At 34.2% G+C, this 19,535-nt stretch overlaps 1 protein-coding gene across 1 annotated transcript; it reads left to right on the plus strand.

The window, feature by feature from the left end:
* The first annotated feature begins 501 nt into the window (after window positions 1–501).
* Window positions 502–3,479, plus strand: LOC114195648 (uncharacterized). Its single transcript, XM_028086187.2, has 2 exons — window positions 502–737; window positions 956–3,479. The coding sequence occupies exon 2, from the start codon at window positions 1,029–1,031 to the stop codon at window positions 2,994–2,996; it is 1,968 nt and encodes a 655-aa protein (XP_027941988.1). The 5' UTR covers window positions 502–737; window positions 956–1,028; the 3' UTR covers window positions 2,997–3,479.
* The last annotated feature ends 16,056 nt before the right edge of the window (window positions 3,480–19,535 follow it).

The raw sequence follows: 19,535 nt of genomic DNA on the forward strand, positions 1-19,535 counted from the left end.
ATTATGTTCATTTGTCATCATTTTACAATGTTATAATTGGAATCGTGTCGGACGACAAAATTAGTAGAGAGATTGACAAATAAACATCATATCAACATGCATGTAATATGGATTAATATACAATATTAAAATTAAAATTATTATTTTTCGTTAATTTTCTACCTTATAATTTTATATATTATTTTAAATTTAAATAACTTTTATATTTATAAAGTTATAATATTAAAAAATAAAAAAATAAAAAATTATTGTTCGATCTCAAATCGATTAATATAAGCTTAACTACCTTATGCGAGTTATTGCCTTATTTTGTTATTTTTAACAAAGGCATCTATCAATAAATGTTTTTCCACTTGTTAATGTTATATTAAATTTCTTATTTATTTTAAATTGTTAATTAATTTATTTTTTTATCTTCGTATTCTTTTCGCGCGCCCCGCCCCGCTCGAAAACTCTATATTATGACTCAGACAATCACACAACCCCACTGAACAATGGGTTCACATATTTTCTCTGCAGAATTATTATTAGTTCTTAATTTTCACTGAGCCTTATTCTCTCTTTCTCATGTTCCCGTTCTTAAGTGGTCGGGGAAAGTTTAGGGATTTCTTTGTCGCCGGTGTGATTGAGTTGATGCGCGCAATGGTGAGGGCAGAATGAGACTTGGGCAAGGGGAACCGATATTGAAGGCGATATAAGCGGGGATTAGCCTAAGTTTCTGTTTCTGAAATATCGAGGTTTTCCTCTACAAAATCATGAATTAGGATTTCTCTGAATACTTTATATGTTTTTTTTTTTTTCTGGATTTTTTGAATTGTTTACTGTTAGAGGTTCAGATTTGATAAATGACTAGGTTTCGTTGTTGACTTACCTTGTTTTTAAGTTTTTTATAGCATGCTTAACCTTTATTGTATTAACTTTGCACTTATCGAATGTGTGATCCCGGCCTTTTCAGGTTATGATAGTTGGTGAAAATGGATTTGGTGGCATTGGAGTTTTGATAGGAAGTGTTGTAGTTTGGTGAATCGATGGACTTGGTAATACCCAAAATACAGTTTTGCTCATATAATCACTTCCACCGAGAAAGCTGTAGCATTGGTTCTTCATTCAATTCGGTGAGAGTATGTAATATGGCCTGCAGATCTGAATTATTTGTTCTGCTTCGTGATATTAGGGCTATTTACATTGGAAAACCTAATGGCACTTGCTCTAGAAAGCATTTGGGCAGTTGCTTGTTTGCTGTTTCCAAATATGAAAATTGCGGTTTGAAAGGTAATCTTCAACAATTTGAAAGATTCCCAAAAGGTGATTTAAATGGGATGGAATCCTACCCAGATGGGGTCAATTCTTCCCTGAGTTTTGAGGATTCTGAGAATGATCATCTCCGCATGTTGATTAAAAACGGGGAATTGGAAGAAGGTTCTAAGTTTCTTGAGTATATGACTAACAAAGGCAGTATGCCTGACGTCATTGCTTGTACTGCTTTAATTCATCAGTTCTGTAAGATTGGCAGGACTAAGAAGGCAACTCAAATAATGGGAATTTTGGACGAGTCTGGAGCAGTTGATGTAACAATGTACAATGTTCTGATCGGTGGTTATTGCAAATCTGGGGAGATAAAGGAAGCCTTGCGGGTTTTAGATCGGATGAGTGTTACTCCAAATTCTGATACTTATGATACAATTTTTCATAGCTTGTGTGATAGAAGGAAATTGAAGCAAGCCTGGGAAGTCTCTGACATAGAGCTGCAAAGCAAGTGTTACCCAGATGTAGTTACGTACACTGAATTGATTGATGCCACCTGTAAAGAAAATGGTGTTGGTCAGTCAATGAAGCTGTTAATTGAGATGATGAGCAAAGGATGCAAGCCTAATGTGGTTACATACAATGTTCTTATAAAATGGATATGCAATGAAGGTAGGTTGGATGAAGCAATTAGATTTTTAAACAAATTGCCATCCTATAGTTGTAATCCTGATGTGATTTCTTATACTATTATCTTGCACAGCTTGTGTAGTGGTGGAAGATGGATGGATGCTATGAAACTATTGGCTAGCATGCTTCGCAAAGGGTGTTCCCCAAGTGTTGTTACTTTCAATATCTTGATTAAATTCTTTTGCCAAAAAGGATTACTAGGTAAAGCCCTTAATGTCTTGGAGATGATGCCAAAGCATGGTTGTAAACCTAATTCCAGAAGTTACAATCCATTGATTGAAGGGTTTTGTAACGAGAAAAGTGTTGATAGAGCAATTGAGTACTTAGAAATAATGGTATCCAGGGGATGTTACCCAGATATAGTGACCTATAACATTTTTCTGACTGCATTATGCAAAGATGGGAAGGTGGATGATGCTGTTCAGATACTGAACCAACTAAGTTCCAAGGGATGCATTTCTTCTTTAATCACTTATAATATAGTGATTGACGGGCTTTTGACAGTTGGAAAAACAGAGCGTGCTGTGGAACTCTTTGAAGAGACGAGCAGAAAAGGTCTTGAACCTGATATAATTACTTACAGTACAATCATTGATGGGCTTTTAAAGGTGGGAAAAACTGAACATGCTCTACAACTCTTGGAAGAGGTGTGCAGAAAGGGTATGAAGCCTAATCTAATTACTTTCACATCCGTGGTAGGTGGGCTCAGTCGTATAGGAAAGGTTCATGAAGCAATACAAGTTTTCAATTATCTGGAAGGATTAGGTATTACACCCAATGCATTCATTTATAACTCAATAATGATGGGACTATGTAAAACTCAGCAAACCAGCCGTGCCATTGATTTTCTTGCTTATATGGTAGCAAATGGATGTAAACCTACTGAGGCTACCTATAAAATTCTTCTAAAAGGCATTACTTGTGAAGGATTTCCTGAGGAGGCTTCCAAGTTATGGAATGAGTTGTACTCCAAAGGACTCGTAAAGACAAGTTTGGTGGAAAAAATAACAGTCAAGATACAGAAGAAAACATCAATGACAACAGCAAAATCAACCCATTAAGTTGTGTTGTTTAGGTTACTTGGCAACATGGTTTGGTCGATCCCTCTTGAGTTCTGTCAATACCAAACTATCAATAAAATCAACTGTGAATTGTGATATATATATATATATATATATATATATATATATATACACACACGAAGCAATCTATATGTAAGATACAATGCACTACTAAATAGTTCTTCCCATTTGTGCACTTAGATTTAGTTGTCCTTCTGTCTTAGTAGTGTCCTCTGCTCACTTGGTCCAGATTATAGATTTTTTATGTTTTAGGGAGAGCAGATAGTAAATTTTAAGTAGATTTTGTTGAGCTTTTACTTATGGTGAAACGAAAAAGACTAGGTCAATTTGGTGACTGCCCCCTTCCCTAAAAATGAAACTCAAGCTTTTCCTTGTTCTATACAAAAAATAAAAGATCTTGGAGCTCAACTATGGTTTGATTGAAATAAAATTCTGACCTATTTGTGTCAGCAAATTAAGTTATATGGTGTACTCAGATATTTTACATATTAATGCCATTCTGTTTTAGTTTTTTTTTTTTTTAATTATAACTTGTGTTCCATTAATTTTTTCACGGTTTGCCAAGGAACTTCTAAGGATGATGCTACCTCTGTTCTTTTTTTTTTTTTTTATCTCCAGCAACAAACGAGTATGTCGGTTGGCATGTAAAAGTTTAAAAGAACGATTAAAATTTCCGTGTCACCATTTAAATATGTCACATTCCTACTTAAATAAGGAGCAGACTTGTGTAAGATCCTTGTTGGTAGGTATGATTTGTATGTTACCTGTCATGCTAGGTTGCTTCTGAGATCATCTATCATCGCTTGTATCTTAGCGGTTTTGCTGCATGTTTTTTACGTCAAATATGAGACGTGATCCTTTTATATTTAGTATTTTTTAAGACAAATTCACCCTACCTACTGCTCTCGGCGATATCATTGTTCTTCTCATTTGAAGTGGAAAACGGGCTTGGTTGTGTAAGTAAAAGGACCTAGTTGTATGCAAATTGTGAAGAGCGGAGGTTGCGATATAGTTTTGAGGCACTTGCTGCAATATGTTGCATGCTCAATTAATCAAAGTATTTAAAATTAGAACATAATGGCCTGACCACTTTAATATCTGCAGTTGAAAACAAATCACTTATTGTGTCATAGTAATATTTGCTGCTTTCAAGATTGCTATGGGTTATGTTAGATTTTGCCATGCATGTCTTTGCTAGCAAAATTGTATTTGATCTTGTCAATCTAGATATTTGATGTTTATTACTCTTCAGTGCTGATAAATGATGACAGTGTATCTTTTATGTTAGAAGTTTTACAGGTCGGTCATAAGGGGAAAATTAATTTGCGTGTTCTTCTATTATCATGTAGATGTTCTGATCCCACTGTTTAAGAGCACAGTAAAATCTGTCTTCTGCATCTCATGTTGCCAGAATCAGTTCTTTTATTTTTCTCTGAATGTGTCTGACACCAGAGTTCAAGAATTACCACTCAAGTTATTAATAATTGCTGAAATTTACATGATTAAAATAAGTTGGCTTTATATATGTTACACACCAGTGTTTTATAACACTGTTGCAAACTAGTCATACAAAATGTTGTATGGATAAGATCCGTCTAATGGGTTAAACTTACATTGAATACTGTGTACTTAAAACATGCCTCATTGCATATAAATTGTATGAGCTGTTGCATGAATAACATATCTCTTGAAGAGTTTAGAAGCCATTAGACATTTGTGTCACATGCAGACACACATAAATTAAGTTGTGTACCTTGTTTTTATTGTGCATCCATGAAAAGAAGCATCAGTGATAAGTGGTCTATTTATCTGTGAGAACTCTTCATTATTATGTGATTATTGACGTGTGAGATTTTTTGTGACATACATGGATTTATTAGAGAACATCTGAATTGTATGAAATATGATAATAATGAATTCCCTATTGGAATACCATTCAATATATAGTCCTTAAATGTAATTATTCAAAATGTGTACCCATCATTATAAAAACCATGCTTAAATCTATAGGTCTGTCTAAATATGCCCTTTTATATATATAGAGAGAGACCATTTACGAAAGTTTTATTACTTTCAAGTGGTGGAGAAAAATAACATAACCAGTATCAGTTTATCTTAGTTTTATTCTATTGTCCATTAGTGTGGGTGTTACTTACACATTACAATATCATGAACCTGTTACCACATCACAATCTAAATTAACTCTTACTTTTTATTTGAACAGTGGAAACAGTCCCAACTTTTACCGTCCAGGATATCTGGGCCACAGATTGAAATGTTGGGACTAATGAATGGTTCACTATCCCACAGGACTTTAAAATGGAAATGCAAGCCATGCATATTCATATGAACAAGATAATTTCATAAACGTCACAATTCTGTATGCCCACTAGGATTAAGGGACAACTTGTGTCTCCTGCAAATATTCTCTCCCCAAACCTACTCTAGATCTTTGCCCCACCCTGGATTGGAGCTACAATAATAATAATCATCACACTTAATACATAACATAGTTGCATGAATCCCCTTTTTAGAAATTATTCACACTGTTCTCTGTCCTCTATTATTAACCTATGATTGAATGTGGGAAATTATCTGTTTCGGGTCGACTATTTTTTTCACTTCCTGATTCATCACCTAACTGTCCTGCCCCCACCACCATGTTTTACTCCATCAATGAAAACCTTACTGTACCATTAGATTCTCTTTACATACAACTAATCAATCCAAAACGACAAATTTTTATATTCTTCCACTTTCATTTCAGTCCTTAATTCTTACACTTCAAAATATTTGACCATGCATCATTTTCTACGTTCCCAAATGTAAAAAGGGGGCGCAGGATGAGTTTTTCTTAGGTGTATACAAATATTCCCTTATCAAATCCAAATATTCTTGGGTATTAGAAGGGACATATGAAAGATATTTGTTATCAATTAGTTAAAAAACAGATATAAAAGACTATGGTATTATCTTAAGTAAAACTTTAAATAATGAAGTTTTACATGTCTTTTTGTTATATGTTATTTTTTTTATACATATAGTATTTGACTCTTTTATTTCTACTCAATGTATTTTTAAGAAATTCTAACTCGCTTTACCTTTGTGTTCGATTAATAGCTTTTTATTCTTACTTGTTTTATGTTTATCTTCTATAATATTTAACTTCCACTTTATTTTTCAATTATTTTGAGGCTTAAAATTACTGTTTGCTTTTTTGGTGGATTATTATATTCTCTGCCACATACCTAAAATCACTAGCACAAGAGAAAAGTAGTGAACAAGAAAGGCATCGTAAAAGCCTTTGATACTGATTTTTCGTACTAAGCATTCTCAAACTCATGGAGAAAGGTTGTTCATCTTCTCCCAGAACAGGCTTGCTTTCGTGTTGGGGATGTCTCAAACTGAAGCTTCCATGGAGAATAAAGAGACCATGTTCTTACAAACCCGTTGGTGGTTTCGGGTATGACCCTTTAAGCTACGCGCAAAACTTCGATGACGGTTGCATGGACGACGATGAGGAAGATTCTTCACGTCGCAGATTCTCAGCTCGATATGCTGCTCCCTCAACTTCAACCAAACCTCTTAACCAAGGATAAGGTTCAACTTTCACGCTTTCAAGGTACGCTAATACTGTATAATACATATGTATTATACGTAATTAACTACAATGTACTAATCTCGTTTAAGCAAAATTTATTTGGTTGATGCAGTGTTGTTGCTTTTGTGTCGAACAAAACTTCTAGAGAGATTGGTTATTCGTTGGAATAACCGGTAACTTTTGTTAGCTTACTAATTAGCATTCGCAATGGTTATATGTACTATGTAGTGAAACTATATATATACATATAAATATATATTCCCTAGTTTAACAGTGTGAAACTGGTTGGTTCTACTAGATGAAGGGAATTTCCTGTTTCAACAGAAACCTACTACAGTATCAGAGAGTTATTCATTTTCATTATTTCTTAGGTTATTGATTTTGCTTTTTTTATATGCATTGGTGATTAAAAGTCTTTCATTTCATCTTTGATATTGCACTTTGAGCTTGCCACCCAAAACAAGAAAACTCTATCAAGCAAGAGCATTTTTTTTATATATATTCTGCAGCTCCTAAAAAAAACTCAATTTTTTCAGTGCATACAGAAAAAATTGTTGGATATGTGCTAGTTAAATAATAATTATAATCATTAGTTAAAGCATAATCCTATTTATTTAAGTGTAGCACTCTAAGCATTGGTTAAGAATTTAAATATAAACGAGAAATCCTAAATTAAGTAATAAAGAACAATATATAATGAAGAACAATAATATTGTCTTTTAGGTAGGAGATCATATTTTTTTATGTTTTTATATAAATTTGTTCCCAATCTAATGACTTAGAATTTCTCCAAACACACGTATTTAAGGAATTTAATATTAAAATATTAATTAAGTGTTGAGAAGGATAAGTTTTAGGACATTTGTAAGAGAATGAAATCTTGTGCTGGAGATAAATTTTGTTGGGATTAAGTTCTACGAATTAGTGATGCATGAATTGAAATTTTTATAATGTAAAGGTCTTTTAGAATTTAGGGTTTTTGATGTAACCATCTAGTTACAAATATGATAATATAATTTATTTTTATAATTATGGTATAAAATTTATATGGGTAACAATTTTTTAAATGAATGAAATACAGTTTTTTTTTTTTTTTACAGAATTACTTGTTTATTAGACTTCAAAATTATTTTCTTAAGAAGCAAGCCGAAGACATTGCTTGTTTTCTTTGACTGTTAAAAAATTACATTCAGAAAACGACAATGATATACATCAAGTACAGCAGAAAGAAGCAACTACTGTAGTGTAAGTTGAGTCCATGTGGTTCAACGCCAGTTTTCCTTTGTGCACATTAATTGATCGGAATAGTATGGTATGATATAAGTGCACGTGAATTAAAAATAACGATTTTTCTTTTTTTTTTATAAATTTATTGTTTTAACGTATTTGAATTGGAGATGCTGTCAATGGTTTATGTGAGTGTATGTTTCATGGTGCTGTATTTTTTCTAATGAACCTTAAAGTTTTGAGTTATTGTGTCTCCATGTAGAACAAATTACATATCTAAATATAAATAATTAAACTTAAATTCATATTCTTTTGAAAGAAAATAATTTTGATATTTACCAATTAATTTGATATTAAGTTTAATGCTAATTTAAAAAAGATCAAATAAAAAGTTAAAACCATTTATAAAGATAATGACGATATTATATGTTAAATATATGAAAACACAGGAAAAAATAGTGAATTTCAAACTCCATTAAAAATAAAAAATGTGATATGATAAACAAACAAAAAATTAATATTAAATATATTTGTATAAAATTTATATTTTTAATGTATATTCACATAATTAAATTTTGTAATTATTAGCATTCTGAAGATAAAAAACGGATACCATACATACATATATGAAAAATGATATATTAACAGCCACTTTTTAACAACTTCTCCCAATACCTAAGGTGACAATGTTTTTTTAATTTCTTAATTTTTTTTTGCACAATTCCACGTTGGATGCTTAAGTGTGAGAGAGAAAGGGAGGTTGATGGAGTGACAAAAATGGGTGAGGAGCAACACAATGTTTTTTTAATTTTTTAATTTTTTTTTGCACAATTCCACGTCGGATGCTTGAGTGTGAGAGAGAAAGGGAGGTTGATGGAGTGACATAAATGGGTGACGAGCAACGAGAGAGAGAGGTTGAGAGCAAGAGAGAAAGGTTGAGAGCAAGAGAGAAAGGAAGGTTGATTCGGGACATGAGTGGCTGAAGGGCAAGGAGAAAGAGGAGTGAAAGTCGTGAGAGAAGTGGAGAGCAGTTTGTTCTTTCTCCATCCCCAAGTTTGTTCTTCCTCCTGCTCCCAAGTTTTTTCTTCCTCCATCTCTGAAGTCTCTTCTTCGTCCACCCCCCTAAGTTTCTTCTTCCTCCATTCCCCAAGTTTATTGTTCCTCCGTTTTCAAAGTTATTTTCTGATGGGTTCGTCATTTTCCCGTTGATGGAGCAGAAAAAGTATTGGGTTTACCCACTGCAACAAATTTGTGGTTTAGGGTTTAGGTTTGTGGAAATGAGGCATTTTTGTTTCCCTTATTGGAGAATATTTGATAAAGTGTGGATTTTTTTTGTAACAGTGTTGTTCAAAAGCGAAAGTGGAAGGTCAGTTGTAGAAAATAATCACTCTAAAGCGGAATCTGCAGGATTGGTGTTTCTAGTTTATGTGCGAAGCAGAGGGTTTGTAAATGTGAACCTGCATTTTTCTGCATTACTTTGTTATCCTTCACCTTATACCAACCTCATCTACGAAGCAAACATGTTAAATTCTCAAAATTTAAGGGCCACTACTTTCATGTGGGTGAGGGAAAACAATGTAATGCAGAAAAGTGCAGGTTCACACTTACAATAACCCCGCTTTGCACTTACGCTGGAAGTTTTCATATGCAATACGTATGGCACAATTTGTAAAATTTATAAATATAATTCCTTAGTACTTGGTGTGAGTTAACTTTATTAATGACGTGTATAAATTATTCACTTCACCAACGGGATACTTATAAGCCAAGTGAAGAATGAGAAAGATTTTGTTCAAATCATTTAACGTAGGTTAGCAGAACTGCACACCTTGGTTTGCACTTAAATCTAGGACGAGGAGTAACACAACCATCTATTGAAATGGGTTCACCTTATAACCCACCTCATCCACGAAGCAAACATGTTAAATTCTCAAAACTTAAGGGCTACTACTTTTATGAGGGTGAGGGAAAACAATGTAATGCAGAAAAGTGCAAGTTTGCACTTACGATAACACGACTTTGCACTTAAACTGGAAGTTTTTATTATGCAATACGTATGGCACAATCTGCAAAATTTATAAATATAATTTCTTAGCACTTGGTGTGAGTTAACTTTATTAATAAAGTGTATAAATTATTCATGCCACCAACTGGATACTTATAAGCCAAGTGAAGAATGGGAAAGATTTTGTTCAAATCATTTAACTTAGGTTAGCAGAATTGCACACCTTGATTTGTACTTAAATTCGGGATCACGAATGACACTACCCTTTCTTGAAATGGGTTCACCTTATTACATTCCACCTCAACCATGAACCACACATGTTAAATTGTAAAAACTTAATGGCTACTACTTTAATGAAGGTGAGGGAAAACAATGTAATGCAGAAAAGGGCAAGTTTGCACTTACGATAACACCGCTTTGCACATAAACTACAATTTTTTCGTATGCAAGACGTATGCCACAATCTGCAAAATTTCTTGTTATAACGTCCTCTAACATCGGTTAATTAACAAACTTTATAAATTATTGATGCCACCACGGAGACTGTTGAAAGGGATACTTATAAAGAAAGTCAACCAGGGAAAATATTTTGTCCAAATGATTTAACGTAAGTTAGCAGAACCTAAACCATTACTTTGCATTTACATGTGGGATAACGAGTGACATAACCATTTCCTTAAATGGGTACACCTTATTCCAACCCACTTCAACCATGATGCAGATATGTTAAATTCTCAAAACCTAATGGCTACTACGCACACCACGGTGAGGGATAACAAAGTAATGCAGAAAAATGCAGGTTTGCATTTACGAAACCATTGCTTCACACATAAATTGGAAACACCAATCCTGCAGATTCCGCTTTAGAGTGATTATTTTCTACAACGGACCTTCCACTTTCGCTTTTGAACAACACTGTTACAAAAAAAAAATCACACTTTATCAAATATTCTCTAAAAAGGAAACAAAAATGCCTCATTTCCATAAACCTAAACCCTAAACCACAAATTTGTTGCAGTGGGTAAACCCAATACTTTTTCTCCACCAACGGGGAAATGACGAATCCCATCGTAAAATAACTTCAAAATCGGAGGAACAACAAACTTGGGGAATGGAGGAAGAAGAAACTTAGGGGATGGACGAAGAAGACACTTCAGAGATGGAGGAAGAAAAAACTTGGGAGAAGAAGGAAGAACAAACTTGGGGATGGAGAAAGAACAAACTGCTCTCCACTTCTCTCACGACTTCCACTCCTCTCTCTCTCCTTGCCCTTCACCCACTCCTGTCCCGAATTAACCTCCATTTCTCTCTCGCTCTCAACCTCTCTCTCTCCTTGCTCCTCACCCACTTCTGTCACTCCATCAACCTGCCTTTCTCTCTCGCACTCAAACATTCAATGTGGAATTGTGCAAAAAAAATTAAAAATTAAAAAAAACATTGTCACGTCAGGTAGTGAGAAAAGTTGTTAAATATTGGTTGTCAAAATATATATATATATATATATATATATATATATATATATATATATATATATATATATATATATATATATATAATAATGGGAAAGAGACATGCTTTTATATTTATGTCTCTATATTTACTAGGAAAATAAAACTAATAATGTTGATTATATAAATTGCATAAATTAACTTATAAATTTCGTTATATTTATAGATTTGTTTAATCTTAGTATTAGTACAAAAGTTATTGGACCAGACTTTAATAAACATATATACTAGGAATATCCCTATCATCATAATGAACCAGATAACCCTGAAGCGTATATGTATAATGTGTTCTGAGGAATTTATTGACTTTAAAAAATGTCGAAACTCCAAGTTAGTTTCAAAAAGTTTACTGCATAATGAGAAACATAAAAGGATCCAAACAAGGGAATTCAAACGATCTAATCCAACAAATATATGCAGAAATATACATACAATAAATTGCACTTTTTCCTTGCACAGAATTTTACCAGAAAATTTGGCAAAAGTGAAATGCTGCTGCAATATAATGACTGATATGAGAATCAATGCACATGGAACCCATCCACAACTATGACTTCTGCTATGTACATTTGGCATCTGTTCCCTGCCAGGGCAAGCTTTTTGTTCAACTATGGTAAATTACTATTGAGATTGTAAAATGGGGAAGAATATATTCCCAACACATGCTGAGAATATATGGTGTATGACTACTTAGGGTAAAATTAATAACAACAATAACATAAAAAAAAAAAATTAAGACATTTGCTCATTTTGGGTATTTCTTCGGTCCATTATTATCTTTTTTATTAACTAAAAACTTTGAAACTCTCTTTCTAAGCATCATTTGTATTTGAAGATGAGTCCAAATGTCCTTTAAAATTGCATATACAGTTCGAAAAAAAAAATGTTGTGTTTCCATCTCTCAATACATCGTGTTTTCGTTCAATCTCGTTATATTGAACATGGATTCAATGACTAATTTGGACTTAGTGGACAAGTTTTGAAAATTTATTCTCTTCAACTTAAAATTATGTTAATTTCTCCACTAATAACATATTAATAACTAATGTTTGTCGATCAATAAAAACAACTCAGAGTATTAGTTTTTTTTGTTCAATATTCCATCCATAGACAGCTTTTTTTAACATTTGGCAGATCATGACAAGCCCAAAATAACTAAGAACCAATGATGTTTAACATTTATATTTTTTTAATCAGGTTTAACATTTACCTCTTAATGAAAGCATTGTCGTGCAAAATGGAAGAATGAGAGCTAACCAATTGCAAATGATAGAATATTATTGTAAGAAACTTGAATGTATTTCCTATTAGCTATTTTAGTTGCAGTATTATAAAGAATTCATATTTAAGAATACTATTCAGATAAGTAATGCAGAATTTAAATTTATAATTTACATATATTTTAATTGTTGTTAATTTTAATTGTCTTATATTTTGAAAGCTAAATTTGAAGTTCATTTTAATACTTATAGCACAAAATTAAGATGCCATTGACAATAATTTTGACAATAAAGCAATGATGGAATTAATATATACTATAGATGAATTGATGACGATGGTTTCAGAAGGAATATAGATAAATATTATTGGGTTTCTTCTGTTGATTATTATCTAAATTAAAAAAGAAAACAATAATATATAGTTGAATTATTCTTCACCATCATTCAAATTTATTAATTTTTCTATGTCAATGATATGGACAACAATCTAAGAACATTACAAGAAAGAGAGATGAGATGGTAACAGTACTAAAGATCTTTATGTCTAATTTATGCTTTCATTTCTTACATCATCTATCATATACATTTTTTGTTTAATTATATAAGAAAAATAATGCCATGGATAGCTCCACTGAAGAATTTGTGGGTAATGAAATAAGGAAAATTTGTGTAAGATGTATAGTTGTTAACCATATTTGATTTGATTTAGTTTATTTTATGTTCGTTGTAGAAAAAATTTCACGCATATGAATCAATCTTATTTATTTATTTTTTCTTTTTTGTAGTGATCCTATCAAACTATTAAGTATGCAAACCTTGACTTATTATACTTTAGAAAACCAACATTACTAATTCCCTAGGTTTGGGTTTTTATCTATCTAAAGTGTTTCCAATATTCCTTATGTTCAACTTTTTAGTAGCATTAGGCTTATATTTTATGATAGAGAAGATGCTATCCATTGGTGTTGTTCTTGCTTGTACTCGTGATACCAATAACATAATATTTTTATATGGCATTTTTACATGATTTTATGATATAAATAAAAGACAATTAGTTAAACATATTGGAGGAATTATTTTCATTGAATGTTATATATATATATATATATATATATATATATATATATATATATATATATATATATATATATATATATATATATATATTGTTAGGAATAGTCCAAGTGTGAACCAAAGTCCCACATTGGATAGAATAGACAGTTAAACACTATATAAGAATAAAGACTCATAATACCATTGTCTTAAGATTTTGGGGTTAAAGTGGTGTCAAATGCCTCTTATATGTGCAAGACTAATGTCATATAACCATATGGAACCACACTCTGTCAATGACTATAACCATAACCCATATATATGAAAGTATATATAACCCAACAGTGGTATCAGAGCCGATGGTTCGAAGTGACTAATTGCATAACCATAACCATAACAAAAAGGAGTCACCAGAGTGACTGATTGCATAACCATAACCAAAAACGGGTCACTCATACACTTGAAGGGAAATATATCATATGAAAAAAAAACAAGGGACTCACCCTTGAGGGGAGATTGTTGGGAATAGTCCAAGTGTGAGTCAAAGTCCCACATTAGATAGAATAGACAAAGTTAAACATTATATAAGAATAAAGACCCATAACACCATTGCCTTAAGGTTTTGGGGTTAAAGTGGTGTCAAATGCCTCTTATATGTGCAAGACTAATGTCATATAACCATATGGAACCACAATCTCTCAATGATTATAACCATAACCCATATATATGAAAGTATATATAACCCAACATATATATATATATATATATATATATATATATATATATATATATATATATATATATATATATATATATATATATATATATATATATATATTATTAGATTATTAGATTTGATATATTGTCTTAAATCAAACACATTAGTTCAACACATCTAATTAGATGCAAGTATATGATGACAATTTTATTGTGAAGAAAATTTTGCCCCAACGGTAATGAATTTTCCTTACTTCAAACAATCAGGGGTGAACTTCCATCATCCACAAGTGTTCCAAGGTTTGTAATAGTTACACATGCTATACACACGACACTACTACAATGAACTCGATCGAGTTTTTTACACAAACCTTAGAGTGAGAGAGCATGGGTACTTGTATAATGAGGTTAATGGAATGAAGATCAAAATCACACTTGTGCATTGGTTAACTGTTTGTAATCTAAAATATTATGGTCGAAAGTTGTCGTTTCTTGATATATTTGAAGACATGGATTATGACCAACATATGGCATTGAGATCCATGGTTAGACCAAAATTTCAATGTCACAATGCTGGTGTTAGGTCTTTAGAGGGAAGATGTTCACCAGAGGATACAACACAAATAAGACCCGAGTCTAACCACATAAGAAATTGACACTACTCTCAACCCAGAACTTTAAGGCGATGAGTTTATATAACTACATCCTTTTATAGTGCTCTACTTTCTCATTTATACTCTGGGTTGCAACATTGTCTGATCTTCCACATCAGAAAAGATTTGGTTTCTTTTTCTTCTTGGGAATCTCAGTCTAGAGAAGTTGATAGCAGTCCAGGCCCAAATGAAGAAACTAACACTATCAACCAGGCTAATGAGGTAGCTGACCCAATGATGTCAACAAGGGTTCGCAGGATGCCGAGATATTTAGTTGATTACAAGCTTTGATAAGTGGGGAGTGAGCGATGGAATATTAATGTATTATGTGTTAGTATTTTAGTGGTTTTGTTATGAGTTTGTTATTCCCTGTTTCTGTCGTATAATTGTTGTGAAGGAATGAATGAAAGGACAATAAGAAAGTTTTCATCAATTCTCTGCCCCTTTTTATGTAGGAGGTTCCTTGACCTCAAATCAAGGATTTTTATTCTTATCATTTTTTGTGCTTTCGTTGAGAGACGACCATGTCAGATCACAACACCCATTCCAAATCCATCACCAATTTGTAAGAAGCTGTTCTCAAACTCACCGTTAACCAAAATGAAATTACTACCCGTTTGGAAGCCATTGCTTCTCAGCTCTCCAGTCGCGACGTACACTCTCCACATTCTGGTACCCACAGTTCATTTCACTCTGATTCCCCTCCATTCACACCGCATCTCTGTTTGGATGTTCCGCAGTTTGATGGAATCGACCCCATGGGTTGGATCTTTAAGATTTCCTAATTTTTTTAGCACTATCGCACACTGGAAGTGGATCAACTTTGAATTTCAGCTTTTTACATGGATGACCCAACTCTCAGTTGTTTCCAATGGCTGCATCAGAACAACATGATCCCTAAGTGGCAAGAGTTTCTTCAAGCTCTTGAGGTTCATTTTGCTCCTTCTTATTACGAGGATCCTCGTGGTTCTCTCTTTAAGTTGACACAGAAGGGTTCCGTACAAGATTACTTGAATGAGTTTGAACGGCTTGCTAAACACATTGTTGGTCTCCCTACAACTTTTTTGTTGAGTAACTTTATTTCTGGGTGCACACTAGATATCCACTGCGAGGTTCAAGAGTTGCAACCTCAGACTTTAACGCAGGTCGCGACGTTAGCTAAATTGCAAAAAGACAAACTCAAAGACTAACATTGTTCAACACGACATCATCTTCATCTGGATTGCCATTGCTTCCCACACCTTCTTGGCCACTAACACCTCTTCTCACCTCGTCTAGACCGCAGTATAAAAATTTGACTCACCAAGAGATGTTGGCTCGTCGTGAGAAAGGATTATGCTAAAATTGTGAAGAAAAATTCAGCCCGAGTCACAAATTCAAGTGTCGTTTCTTTTTGTTAGTTGTCGTTGATGACGATGATGACGTCCAAATCGAGTCACTGCATTTAAAGGCGGATCCGAGTATGCTTCTTCAGGAAGGTGCAGATTTGGGCCAGAGTGAAGCCCAAATAAGTTTCAACGCTTTGGCTGGGTTGCCAGCCCCTAAAGCTCTTCGCATAGTGGGCTACATCTCTAACCAGCCCACTATTGTTTTGGTAGATGGGGGGAATACTCACAATTTTATCCAAGATAGAATGACACATTTTTTGAATTTGGGAACTCAGCCCACTAACACAATACGAGTAATGGTTTGAAATGGTAGTGAACTTAAATGTGATAGCATCTGTCCAGGGATGAAATTGAAAATTCAGGGTCATAAGTTTTTGGTGGATCTCCATGTGCTCCCTATCAATGATGTTGACGTAGTCCTTGGCATCTAGTGGCTCAAAAATTTGGGTCCTATTGTTACCAATTATTCCCAACTCACTATGAAGTTCGTTAAGGATGGGAAATTTGTGGAGTTTAAGGCTGATGCCCCCCAAAGCCCAACGACATTTTAGCTCAACAGGTTAAGCATATACTACAAACACATGGTGCAACAAGATTCTTTCACATCTGTATACTGCCTACTACTATCTCACCAAATTCATCTAACTCACAAGCCATCCCTACCCATCTTATTCATCAAATATTGACACTCTTAAACAAATACTCTCAACTTTTCCAAAAACTGGCATCCTTACCACCTTCTCGTCGTATAGATCACTAAATACACCTCCTTCCCAGTTCCTCACCAGTCTCTGTATGTCCGTATTGATATCCCCATTTTCAAAAAGTGAAAATTGAGAAACAAATTGAGGAGATGTTGTTTGATGGCATGATGCAACCAAGCCATAGCCCTTTTTTCCTCCCCAGTCTTGCTTGTCAAGAAAAAAGATGGTAGTTGGAGATTTTGTGTTGACTTTCGTGCCCTTAACGCTATCACCATCAAAGACAAATTTCAAATTCCCACGATCGATGAGCTCTTAGACGAGTTGGGAGAAGCCTCGTGATTTTCAAATCTGGATTTGCGGCAAAAATATCACCAAATTTCCATGTCTGAAGCTGATATCCCTAAATCCGCCTTTCGCACGCATCATTGGCATTACGAGTATACGGTCATGTCGTTTGGGATTTGTAACGCCCCATCAACATTTCAAGCAACTATTAATGAATTGTTAAACCATTTATGCGTAAATTCCTGATTGTTTTTTTTATGACATACTGATTTATAGCATGTCATTGGAAGCTCATATTCACCACTTGGAGCTGACTTTCCAACAATTGATACAGGATGAGCTTTTTTTTTGTAGGTCTAAGTGTTTGTTTGCCTAACAACAAGTTGAGTAGTTGGGGGCATGTGGTTTCCACCGTTGGTGTCACACCAGACCATTCAAAAATCCAAACAATGTTAGATTAGCCACCTCCTACCACGATCAAAGCATTACGTGGCTTTCTGGGATTGACAGACTTATATAGGTGATTCATAAAAAGGGTATGCAACCGTAGCTTTTCCCTTGACTACACTTTTGAAAAAGGATGCATTCCAGTGGACTAGTGAAGCTCAAACCGCTTTTGACACCTTAAAGAAAGCCATGATTGAGGCACATGTCTTAGCCTTACCCAATTTCGACTTGCCTTTTGTCTTGGAGATAGACGCATCCGACTTAGCCATGGGAGCAATTTTGATGTAGGAGGGTCATCCGATAGCGTTCCATAGTAAATCATTTTGCCCAAAGCTCATGTGTTCATCTACCTATGTTAGGGAACTTCATGCCATTACCACCATCGTTAAGAAGTGGCGTCAATATCTACTAGGGCACTTCTTTACAATCCTCACGGATCATCGTAGCCTCAAGGAGTTGATGTTGCAGGTTATCCAAACTCTGGAACAACAAGTTTATTTATCGAAGTTGTTGGGCTTCGATTATTCCATACAATATAAAACATGGAGCACAAATGTAGTGGCATATGCTTTGTCCCGCCTTTTTTATTTTGGTGACATCCATCTCTTTGTTTTATCTATGCCTCACTTCTTATTTCTTGAGAAACTCTGTAAGGGTCTACTTACGACTGTTGAATTTGTTCAATTGTTTAAGGATGTACAAAACGACTCAAATGTTCCGGTGCACTACAACATCCACCAAGACCTCTTGTTGTACAAAGGCAAACTTTGGCTAAATCATGACAATCCCTTCATTCTAGTATTGTTGGAGGAATTTCACAACACTCCACTCAGCGGGCATACAGGGGTTGCCAAAACTTTGTCGAGGCTCCAACACAATTTTTATTGGAAAGGCATGCGATGTTCAAAAATCCGTTGCTCATTGTACAACTTGTTTGCAAGCCAAGTATGAAACTAAGTGGCCAACTAGACTATTGCAACCCCTCTCTATTCTAGTGGAACCATGGGTTGACTAATCTTTGGATTTTATTACAAGTTTGCCACTCTTCCAAGGATATACGATCATTTTGGTGGTTGTTGACCGCTTCTCGAAGGGAGCGCATTTTGGAATGCTACCCGCATATTTCACATCCTTTAAGGTTGCACAACTTTTTTTGGATATGGTCTGTAAACATCATAGATTCCCTCGTAGCTTAGTCTCGGATAGAGATCCAATTTTCATTAGCAAATTTTGGAGAGAATTAATTTGATTGTGTGGCACCAAGCTGCGCATGAGCACTTCCTTTCATCCTGAAACAGATGGCCAGACAGAGGTTTTAAACAAGGTCTTAGAACAGTACCTACATTCCATGGTTTACAATAAACCAATTGATTAGGGAAAATATTTAGGCTTAGTAGAATGATGTTACAATACGACCAGTCATTCGGCCACTAGAATGTCTCCTTTTCAGGTCACGTATGGGAAAGAACCTCTTTCGATTCCTCAATATATGGTGGGTTCCTCGTTAGTGGAGGCCGTTGATTCTCTACTTTCAACTCGTCAAGACATGCTAATTACTCTTCGAAAGAAACTCCAAAAGGTACAAAATCAGATGAAGGCAGTTGCAAATGGCAAGCGATGGGAGGTGGAGTATCAGGTTGATGATTGGGTTTATGTGAGGTTGCGACCCTATCGCCAAAATTATGTTCTTAGTTTATCTTATGCGAAGTT

Source organism: Vigna unguiculata, chromosome 8 (assembly GCF_037176805.1).
Source record: "Vigna unguiculata cultivar grain cowpea cultivar isolate G323 ecotype 2 chromosome 8, ASM3717680v1, whole genome shotgun sequence".
Classification (NCBI taxonomy): Eukaryota; Viridiplantae; Streptophyta; class Magnoliopsida; order Fabales; family Fabaceae; genus Vigna; species Vigna unguiculata.

Coding starts and splice junctions, on each gene's coding strand:
- LOC114195648 (XM_028086187.2), top strand. CDS start 1,029: ATGGACTTGGTAATACCCAAAATACAGTTTTGCTCATATAATCACTTC.